Consider the following 11,741-nt stretch of genomic DNA (forward strand, 5'->3'; position numbering starts at 1 on the left):
ATGAACTGTGTTGTTGAGGGAAACTGCGTTAAAGGTAAAACATTTTATTCTTTAATCATTTTTTATTTTTATTTTTTTAGTTAGGTTACAAGTGACGTTAGCCATAGCCAAGAATAACAGTGCATTGACAAACCTGGTCTCGTTTTTTTCATATTGCTAATTGAATGTAAGCTAATTGTGGTCGCTTTCCCTTATAAAACTGTATTTGTCGACAGTTTAACACACATATTGATACCTAGATTAACTCTTGAATATGGATTTAAAAAAAATAAAATATCGTTATTGTATTTTTTGTAATTTTAGTGAAAGCCATGAAAAGAAATAGGTTTGTTGTAATGTGTCTCTTGTGTATTGTAGCGTTTGGGAGGGCTATCCATGCCCTGGCACGGCTTGGAGATGAGCTGTGGTTCGACCCAATGGCCAAAGGGGTAAGTATTCATTAGAGAAAAACTAGCTACTCTTCTGTAACTCATTTTATGTTGTGTTTTTCATATTAGCTGGCCCTGAGGTCAGTGAATTCTGCCCAATCTGCCTACTCCTGTTTCCTCTTCTCAACACTGTTCTTTCACAAATACACCACAGAGAAGAGCAGTGAGGCCATCAAATGTAAACTACACATTAAGGTACCACCACAATCAATGACTTCACGAAAAATAAAGTAAATATTATAATATAAATAATTTGTCTGTAGACCATACTGCCTCTTTTTCGGCTGCCCTCCATTGAGCGCACTGTGGAGCGCTGTCAGGTCTCCATAGAAGATGACCTGGTGAAAATTAAGTTCTTATGCAAACATGGTAAGGCAGACAATATCATGCTATAAATTGTGGTTATAATTTGTGATTACATTTGATATAGAGTGCATTTGAGAGAAGTGTGAAATGTAACAGAGACAATACATGACAAGGTCCCATTATTTAGTTATTTGTATAGGACAATGCCTATGTAATAGCAGCCTTTGTGATTTGCATGTTTTGCCATTGTTAATAAAACACAGTAGGAAGTAGTAAATGGCTAGACATTGTACATGAATTTGTAGACTCTAATAGAATAAAGTGACACAAAATTAAGAACAAGCTATAATAAAGAAGAAGCTATAAAATAATGTATTAAATATAACACATTAAACTATATACCACACTTTTTATTATGACAATACCAACAGTGGTTAACATAGTTAAAGGAGCATTTTACTTGCCCATTATATTAGTATTTTGCTATATTAAAAAGCCCTTTGAAATGTTTTAGCATTATTCAAACTTCACTCTTCAAATCTGTAGCTCTCTCCTTTTGTCATGTTTTATATGCTTTCAACACTAGGTGGCACTGTGTTCAAACAGTCCCCGTTCTGTTTCAGGCATTGTCAAAACTCATAATCTGCGTTTCCAGGAGAGTGATGCTCTGCAGGCTGCATTTGCCTTCCACCTTTGCCCCAACATCCTCAAAGCTCCAGCCAAGTCATTACATACCTTCTCTATCTACATATTTCAAAAACATTTCAATGCAGTTTAAAATATCTTTTACTTCTATACGTAATGCTACAGGCTCCTTAGTGACATGGTTATGCATTTCCCATTCTCCCAAGAGGAAATCACATTGTCAGTATCTTCTGGAAAAATCAGTCTGAGGAATTATTATGATGGAGGGAATAGTAAGTAAATGTACTGTCTTTAAAGTACACTGGGCAGGACTAAAGAAGAGAGTGAGGGAGGAGGGGCTGGGACTGGACATATGAGGAACAGTGTGTTTGGTTTATCTGATATCCACACTTCAGACTCTGCCCCTGCAGCCAGCTGTTTGTAATCAGAAAAACCTGGCTGTAAACAGGGCAGTCGTGCGTGATGTCACATACTACCTGAAATTGCAGTGGCCACTGTAGGCAGTGCAGGCTCAATTTTGGAATACAAAGCTGCATATTTACCTAGTTTAGTTTATCATTACCAAGAAGGACGAGGAACAGTTTGACAGTGTTATTAAAACATTAAAACTCGATGTACATATTTCAGCAAAAAAGATGATTTTGTGTTTAGTTCCTCTTTAATTATATGCATTGCTCATCTCTAAAGTAGTAAAATAGCAAACAGAAGAGTAGCATTAATGAATCCTATACTGAATTTGTCTTACTTCATGTAATCTCTCATTACCCTTATAGTAAACATAGAATTTCTCATGCCCCTAACCCATATGTCACTGAACCATATGTTATCCATATGTATCTTGTATGTCAGGTCACATGAAGATGATGCAGACAGAGATGTCCTTACACCCAGACGAGTTTGATTACTTCCAGGTCGGAGTGGAATCAGACATAACTTTCTGTCTAAAGGAGCTACGGGTGAGGGCTATTTTTATATTGTGCGTTTATCCAGTCACATGACACTGTATTTTGAATGTGACAGCAGTTTCCGTGGAGCATGCATTTGATATAGTGTTCCTTCCATGATCTTAATGCCGCGGTATTCAACCACCCAGATCATTTACACTTTGAACTTTGACCCATAGCAGTTACTCATCTTGATTCGGAAAGACAGTATGTTCTTTATCACATGACTCTAACAACTTCAGCTATTTTTACTATTCACAATTTATTTTAAGGCAATACCGATATGTTTGAAAGATGCAACCAGAGAGGGTCACAGTGCAGTCAATGTTTTGTGCAAGTTCTAAGGCTGTATAGCTAAAATGGACTGATCAAAATGAAAGCTTTTGTCTAATAAATCACTTTCTAGGTGCTCAAAGTAGTGTACAATTACATGTATTAGTCATTATTTCCCCACACTTCCTAAAAGTAAGCTTCTTTTGTAGCCACAGCCACCCTTGGCTTGATTGACTGAAGCGTGGCTACCTATTTTCCAAACTGCAGTTCCTAAATCTAATTATTATTATCTTTTTTTTTCATACAGGTCATAGCACAAAATCTGTGCATTTGCAACTTTTTTTTTTTTGCATAATCTAAAATAAGCACGTATTTGTAGATAAGCATGTTTATGTGTGCGTGTGTGTGTGTGCGTGTATATATATATGTGTGTGTGTGTGTGTGTGTGTGTGTGTATATATATATATATATATATTTAACTTCTTTTTTTTATTTGAAATCAGCAAGTTGTTGTTTGATACCATTAATGACAGGATAGAATTTTTATTTTATTTTAATTTCTTATTTTCTTATTTATTGTTATTTTTATCTTGGGGCACATGGAATAAACTTAATATGACAATCATTTACTGAAGATCGATGGGTTTCAGGGTAAGACTAAACAAAGGTTATTCATTTATTCTAGGTGCTTCTCCATTTTGCAGCTTGACACAATGTACTTTGGGGGAAATTGAATAGGCAGTGTTTTTTGTCTTATTACATTATAGCCAACAAGGACATTACACACACACAAATGAACAGTGCACTATGAAAGGGACACAGAATTTCACAGTAAATGAATGAATTAACCTACCCAAAAATCTCCCAATGCAAAATTATGAATGTCTCGAATTAGTATAGAAAATAAGAGAATTGGTAGAAATTTAATATTAACATTTAAGATGAAAGGAAATTTTTACATTCAGACATATTATGATAAAAATAAATGATAATTTTTGCTCTAGTAGTCACTGTTTCATGTACAGTGATAGTTTTGACCTGTTTTTGCTGTTTGTGGGACATCCTGCTGAGTGGCTTGTCATTAGCCTGCCCTGTCCCTGCCCTGCCACAGTTAGCTCCGTGAAATCAGGTCTCAAGGATAGATTACAGACCGTGTTTTTTTTATGTGAACAGTGAAAAGGTTATCCCCATTTTGTACAATGCATCTCTTTTTGTTGCATTATGTTCAAGAAGTGAAGATAGAACATTTTAAACTTTAGAGAGATTTGATGTAATATTAATCAAATCAAATCTTAAAGAATGTTTTTTGTTTTTTCAGGGATTACTGTTGTTTGCAGAGTCACATTGTCTGCCTGTGTCAGTTTACTTTGGAGCAGCAGGAAAGTAAGTTTTAATATTTTTTAGCTAATACACCCAATACTATGAAACAGTCAACAATTAATATATAACTGGTTTGTTAAAGGTGGTACTATGTAACTTTTTGGTTGGGGTCCATCACTTTCTTGTTTCTATGGATATGTCATTGCTCTCCCTGCAATGGTCCATAGCTCTACTTTACATTTATTCAATTACAGGTGGTTTTGTAGCTCAAAAATACCTAGGAAAACAGGCACTGTAAGTAATTTTCCTTCAAATGCTTTTCTTCATGGACATGTGACAGCTTTGTCTGGAATGTTCCACAGTGTGATATTAAACCTTTCTATCTTCATGGAGACCAAACCGGACCATGTTACAGGCCTGATCTGTGGAGAGGCAACCCCACTCACAGTCAGATTGTCTGTTTTTCTAGGTATTTTTAAGTTATAAAACCACTAAATGTAAGGTGGAATGGATTAATGTCATACTGTGGAACATTCCAAGCAGAGCAGTGACATATCCATAGAAAGAAGGAGGTGACGAACCACCAACCAAAAAATGACATAGTGCACCTTTAAGAATAACATTTGTATTAAAGAAATTGTTTTAAAAGAGAGGATATGTCATACAAGTACAGTGACTGACTATATTGTAATGTAGTGTATCCATAGTCTATGAATTCTGATCACTGTCCTCAGACCCGTGTGCTTCTCCATTGAGGACATGGTTTTGGAGGCCACTGTGGTTTTGGCCACTCTGATGGACTCTGAGAGCAGGGCCACCTCTCAGCACACAGCCACCCCTCTGCAAACTACTACTACTACCAGGTACCAAGCTAAAGACAAAGAAGAACAGCAATACAGCTCAATAAGGCTGCTGTCTTCTGTGCTTTTTTGTGTCTATATTCACCTTCTTCCACCTTGCCCATTTTTGGCTTTAAATGCTCTTAAACCACACTTTCTTATGGTGGTACTTCCGGTTAAATGGGGATCCCATTCATGTCAATGGCAAATTTGAGAAAAGTCAGTTCATTTGTGTAAAATGTTAAATTTTAATGTGCACCATCAAGTCAATACTCCAAGGATTATCTGGCAGAGTTTAAAACAGCTTTATAGTCCATAATGAATTTATTTGGAGTCAAGGTCGGCAGCCCCGTACAAAATAATACAACCAGAATGATGATGGTGATCATCACGACAACTTTGACAACTTTCGTTGTCAACATGTAACTGCTATTGCAATTTAGAGACAATAATAAATGTATAGGTTTGTTTTCAAAGTTTAAAACAGAGTTATTGCAAATTTACTAACTTCTGACTTTAAAGGCACACTATGTAACTATTTGGTTGGGGCTCCGTCACCCGCTTGTTTCTCTGGAGGTGTCATTGCTCTGCCTAGAATGTTCCACAGTATAACATTAAACTGCTCTCCCCTTTTATAGCCCCAAAATACAAAGGAAAACAGGCATTCGGACTGTGAGCGGGGTCGCCTCTCCTCTGATCTGACCTGTAACTTAGTCTGGTTTGGTCTCCATGGAGATAGAAAGGTTCAACACCATACTGTGAAACATTCCAGACAAAGCAGTAACATCTCCATGGAGAAAAGTATTTGACTCCCCCCAGAATGCATGCATTGCATGCAATGCATTCTTTAAGCAGTGATTTACATACTGATTTGATGTTTGGTTTTAAATTTGCCATCTGTAAGGTTATTAGATTTTTGTTACCAGTGGATGGCAAATGTGAAACTAGTACCCTCTCTGTCCTCCCCTCACCTGGCATTTGTTCAGACTTACCTGTCCTCTCTGCTCCTCTTCTGTCAGGTCAAAGCTGGCATGATGTCAGACAGCAGTGATGTCATCTAGTGGTGATATGTGAGAATACAACAGGGGTGGGTCAGACAATCTAATTACAGAAAGTAGCTTTCTAACACTCAGTTAGGCAGCACATAAATAGCAAATCCAAAAAAAAACCCAAAACATGGATTTGTTTTTTTTTGTTTTTTAAAATGATGTACCACAGTAAACCATATTAATTAAAAAACATCCATTATTTTGTTGCCACATCTTTTCACAGGTACACTGTGTTTCATTCCAAAATCACAGGTCCCAGCAGCAGCAGCAGTCTGTTCTTTCATCCAGTATAATTACAGTCTCGTTCCCACAGAGATTTAGTTCTTGAGCCTCTGTCCTGGCGTGTGGTCAAAATAGTTTGCCCTCATTGGCTGTTTTTAGCTGCTTAAGTGGGTATCGTGTTACAGAAGCCATCCTTATGTCTGTGGCGGGGATAACTGGGGCACAGTGGGGCATGTAAGTGTCTATGTGAATAATCCTCTAATACGCCTACATCTCTGCAGTCACTGTGCTAGGACTGTTGACACAGCACAATGTCACACAGCGCTAAGGTCACTGAACACTAACATCACCCAGCGCTAACGTCAATGATGAAGCGACACTTTTCAGGACTCCTTTACAAACAGCGGAAGTAAAACTAGTCCAGTCCTAAAACAAATAAGCACAGTGGGCTAATCCTTCAGCTAATTCAGGGTCCTGTTCAAGTGTCCTGACAGGATGTCTCAGCAAACAACAAAATACGCCATAATCATCAGTTCATACAAGCACTGCAATAAATAAGAGAATGCAATATGCTTTCACTAGTGCATACTGTATAGCTGATATGTGAACAGTGTTGGAAGGTTACTTTTAAAATGTATTCCCCTACAGATTATAGATTACACACCCCAAAATGTAGTTTGTAACGGAATCCATTAAGTTACTTTAGGTGAGTAACGTAATCTGAATACTTTGGATTACTTGATTTGCTCTAGAGGAGCAAAGACGAGGATATCTTCACATAAAATGTTTTGTCTGCTAAAAGACAATAAAAATGCCCAGTCTTTACTCAACCAAATTAAAAATATTATTGATAGAGGAGGGAGAGACACAGTCCACATGGCATGGTTTAGTCCTATTAAATCCTGGTTTAGTCCTGGTTTAGTCCTGGTTTAGCCCTGGTTTAGTCCTGATTTTAGTCTTGGTTTTAGTCCTGGTTTAGCCCAGAATGTGAAAATAGGAAAATACTGCCGCGTAATCCATTTATTTTAACAAAGTAACTGTAATCCAATTACCACTCACTGAAACAGTAACTGTAACTGAATACAGTTACTCATAATTTGTACTCTTGATTACATAACTCCGGTACATGTAATCCGTTACTCCCCAACACTGTATGTGAAAGGATACACATGCCTCTTCTTTGCTCAAACCCACCATTAAATCATTAGTTTAACATAATTTACTTAATTTAGTGGACAACTCTAATAGTGTAAGTGTGCACATCCTGACATGCTTTAACACTAGTTTAGCAGCACAGTGGCTAGCATTCTTCTCTCACAGCATGAAGGTTCAACTCCTGGTCAGGCAGGCCTTTCTGTGCAGAGTTTGCACTTTCACGTTCATGCACATTAGGTAAAATCCTGACCATGGACCAGGACAATTTTAACTTAAAGGTGCAATTGTGCAACTTTTCTAGTGGAGGGCACTCCATGGATCTGAACTGTAATGTAGCGTAGTGCAAGACAAGTCCTGCTTGTCTCCCTTGTGATAAGTTGCTTTAATCTATTATGCGGAACATTCTAAACCAACAATAACATTTTCATGGAGACAGACAGGTGGCAGATCCTCCTCTAAAATGTTACACAGTGCATCATTACCATTAGCTTACAAATGTTCTGCCTCATCTTATCAGTTATACAGCCTGTTTGATGTGGTACTTAGTATTGTCTCAGAGTGATTATTTTATCTATAAATAATATCAGTTTGTTTCTTTACTTGGTCAAGTCTGTCTAGCCTATTATAGGTCGCTACTAACATTTAGTCTCTAATCACCGCCTGTGGTAACTAAAGGACTTATTTGACTGCTTACCCCCCAAGATTCTTGACTTTAGTGTTAATTATCTGTGACTCACTTGCTCCTATAGATAACTGTAACTATGGATACATGTACAAATAAAGGGCATTTTGCACTATATTCATGCTTTTCTGTTGAGATGAAGATATTATTGCGTTGTCTGGAATGTTTCACATTATGGCATTAAACCTTTATATCTTCATGGAGACCAAACCAGACCAAGTTACTGGTCAGGTCTGTGGAGAGGCAACCCTACTCACAGTCAGAATGCCTGTTTTTCTAGGTATTTTTGTGCTATAAAACCACCTGTAATTGAATAAATGCAGAGAAGTTTAATGTCATACTGGGGAACATTCCAAATAGAGCAAGCGCATATCCATAGTAACAAGCAGATGACGGACCCTCAACCAAACATAGTTACACACAGTTACATAATGCACCTTTAATGTTATGTGTAGGTCTGCAGTGGATGCTGTAGAAACAGTCCATCTTCAGGACACTTCAGGAGTCACAGAGCTGGTCACCTCGAGTCAGGGCAGCCCCCTCTTCTCTCAGACTGACCTCCCATGTGGACAGGGGGAGCCCAAGCAGGCCTGTGCCCCTGCTCCCTCTCCTGCTCCCTCTATGGTAACAACTCACATTCAACTACAGAGCTAAAACACCACCCTTTTTGCCTATTAAGTTAACAATACAAGACCTATATACCTTTATTTAATGGTGGTCTATGTAACTTTTTGGTGGAGGGTCTGTCAACTGTTTTTTTATGGAGACAAGCAAATCCTCAACATGTCTGTAGAACGGTTTGTGTCGAGAACAAACAAGGCTAAAACAATAGCTGCTAAGTTGAGAGGTATCCAGGTATAACCAATCTGAGTGCTGAAATGATCTAAATGAGTGAAGATGTATGGACCCTGTATTTTGTTTTTGAAGACGAACCAAACAACATTGTAACATGGTTTGAACCTAAAAAAGTTAATTTATTATAAGATGGAAGTGGGTAGTGCTGAGGTTTCGTTGCAGACTGGTGTTACCTTTAACAGATCAGGGAGACAGTGAGCCGAAGTACAACGTGTTTTGTATTTGTTGAAACTGGAAATGTGCCCAGACCTTTTTCTGCGTCACTGTTTTGAAGTGTGTCAACAAGTGAACAAGTTGCTCATACTACATTCTGTATAACTCAGTTTAAAAATACTGGCATATAGCAGACTAATAAATATGAACAAGATGTTATGTGGTACAATACAAATTGGGCAGCCAGTCCTTCAAACATAACTCATTTTGCTCAGTTTATCTTCATGAATTGACTACATTTGTAAAGTATTGCCCATTTTCAAAACATTAGGCAGTGTACTTAAAGCCATAGTATGTCACTTTATAGCTAAAATAAGGTATGTTTTTTATGGACTGAAAAACAAATAAAAACATGCATCCTTATTGCAGGCTTGCATCTCCACAAAACAGACAATTATTTGGCCTGGAGTAGAGCCTCCTCCGGCTTGTGTCTGTGGAAATAGTTATATTATTCCACAGTGCGGCATAAAATGTATCTATCTCCATGGAGATTGTTCAGAAATATGGTTTTAATTCTCCATTTCCATGGAATTACACAGTTGATTTCAGAATGTTACATAATATCACTTTAAAGGGCCCATATTGCACTGTTCTCCTCACAAACATATCTGGAGTTGTGTTTTGTTTCATTCACACATGTTTAACACACAAACCCTTTATATAAGACTGAATTCTTCTCTTAAACTGAAAACACTCTGTTCCACCTTGTGATGTCATTTGGTAATACAGGAAAGGCTCCACTTTATGTTTTTCCATTATGTTTTTAAACTCCATACACCTTGAGTAGAATTATTTGGATATTTTCAGCCCTTGAATTTCCAATCTTTACTGATCTAAAGGTAAAATGTAACTGTTAACATGAAAACTACCGCTACATGACATCACAAGGTGGAACAGAGCATTTTGAACTTTGGAGATGTAGACATACTAATAATAAAAGGTTACCAAATGTGTGAATGAAACAAAACACACCGCAAGGTATTTTTTTGAGGAGGTAACAGCACTATAACATGGCTTAAAGCTCACAAGAGTAAAGTTTGTGTAAAATAGGACCTTTAAATATAATAAATAAATAGACTTTCCAAGTGAAAACATCAAAAGATGCATCAATGCTCTAAAATAATCAAAATGCAAAAAGATTCAGATTCAGTTTTGACTTTTTTTTTGTATTGTAGGTGTGTTCTCTTCTGTTCAAGGCTCTGTCTGAGGATGACTCTCATATGCCTGCCAAAGTCTTGGTTTGTGTCAGTGATGAAGAGGAGGAGATGGGGGAAGAGACACGGAGCCCCTTCCTTTGAAGATGCATTGTGTAACTTTTCTAGTGGAGGGTTTGTCAAATGCTTTTCTCCATGGACATGTTCTTGGATTATCTGTAATATTTCACAGTACGGTATTAAACTTTCTATCTTCATGGAGACCAAACCAGACCAACTGACAGGTCAGATCTGTGGAGAGGCAGTCTGGCTCACAGTCACAATGCCTGTTTTTCAGTGTTTTTCAGTGAGCTGCTTAATGTCATACTGTGGAACATTCCAGGCAAAGTAGTGACTTATCCATAGAAACAAGCAGAAGATGGACCTCCAACCAAAAAGCTATATAAACAGCACTCACTTCTCTGTATTTATCTTAAATGGGAAAATATTGTTATATTTATTGAGAGAATTCTTTAGATATTTATATTTATGTGTATGTTGACTGTTTACATAAGGACTATTTGACTACCTTTTGTTCTATAGATTGCATTGCATAAATGTTTATTTATTTATATATACATATATGTTAAATTGTTTTACTATTTGTTCATTTATTGTTGTTTACAGTGTTTCTTATAAAAGCAAAAGTATGAAATTGGTATGCATTATTACTACAATAGTCTTAAAATTTCACTTTACACTCAGTTTATTCCTGTCAAATGTAATGTTTATATTTTCATTCAATGTCAAGCATTCAATAAAATTGTGGAACCACTACTTTACGTCATTTATATAATTATTTTTGCATTTTACCATTACCTTATATTTATTGTGGCCACCAAAGACATTGGCTCACCTGTGAGAAGCCATGCCCATCTATTGCAAATACATTTGTTTCTGAAAAATGTGGAGCTTCAACAACAGGAAGGCAGTTGGTTTAAACACATGCAATGTTTCCTTTCTTTATTTTCAGAATCCAAATATGTGCAAATGTGAATGGGGAGTTTCTGTCATGTATTAGCCCTAGGGTAACTAAATGCGTCTGTGGTTTAGCTGTAGTTGCACAACTTCCGAAGTCTATAACCTTTACACAATTCAGTCCCTCATTATCTGTCAATGGATAGAGTGATATTACTTTAAAATAAATAATTACATAAATTGTATCAAGTATAAAGTTAATTACCTATTTATGTACTCAAGGTATGTTGTAAATGTGTTGAGCATGTCATATCTTGTACACATACAATCTTTTGCACAAATTTCGTTTGCAATATAGTGACAAACATACTTGAGTAAGGTGTAAAAAACCATGACAATATTTCTACATTTAATGTGTGTTCTATAAACTATGCAAGTTAAATGTAACCAAATTTTGTTAACACGTATTGCTCCATTTGATTAATAGTTCCATCTAGTAGTTTAATAGCCTTTTGAAACAGGGTGGAGTCCAAACATTCGTAGGGATTTCCTTGTATCCCATATTGCCCTATCCAAGTTTGCATTTAAATGGTAACACATGAAAACGCGGACCATAACCAGTTAATAAAATATTTTTTATAAATATTGTACAGCACCTGTACAATTCAAATAGTTTTCTAAACATTGTGAACTGACATT

General features: G+C 36.8%; 1 protein-coding gene across 1 annotated transcript; it reads left to right on the top strand.

Moving 5' to 3' along the window:
• Positions 1-10,229, top strand: rad9b (RAD9 checkpoint clamp component B). Its single transcript, XM_020928255.1, has 11 exons — positions 1-34; positions 358-428; positions 498-623; positions 692-797; positions 1,358-1,457; positions 1,545-1,651; positions 2,229-2,335; positions 3,915-3,979; positions 4,651-4,779; positions 8,319-8,487; positions 10,107-10,229. The coding sequence occupies exons 1-11, from the start codon at positions 1-3 to the stop codon at positions 10,227-10,229; spliced, it is 1,137 nt and encodes a 378-aa protein (XP_020783914.1).
• Positions 10,230-11,741: the final 1,512 nt, after the last annotated feature.

This window comes from Boleophthalmus pectinirostris, unplaced genomic scaffold, assembly GCF_026225935.1.
Source record: "Boleophthalmus pectinirostris isolate CB_2022bp ecotype Guang Dong unplaced genomic scaffold, ASM2622593v1 HiC_scaffold_4, whole genome shotgun sequence".
Taxonomy (NCBI): domain Eukaryota; kingdom Metazoa; phylum Chordata; class Actinopteri; order Gobiiformes; family Gobiidae; genus Boleophthalmus; species Boleophthalmus pectinirostris.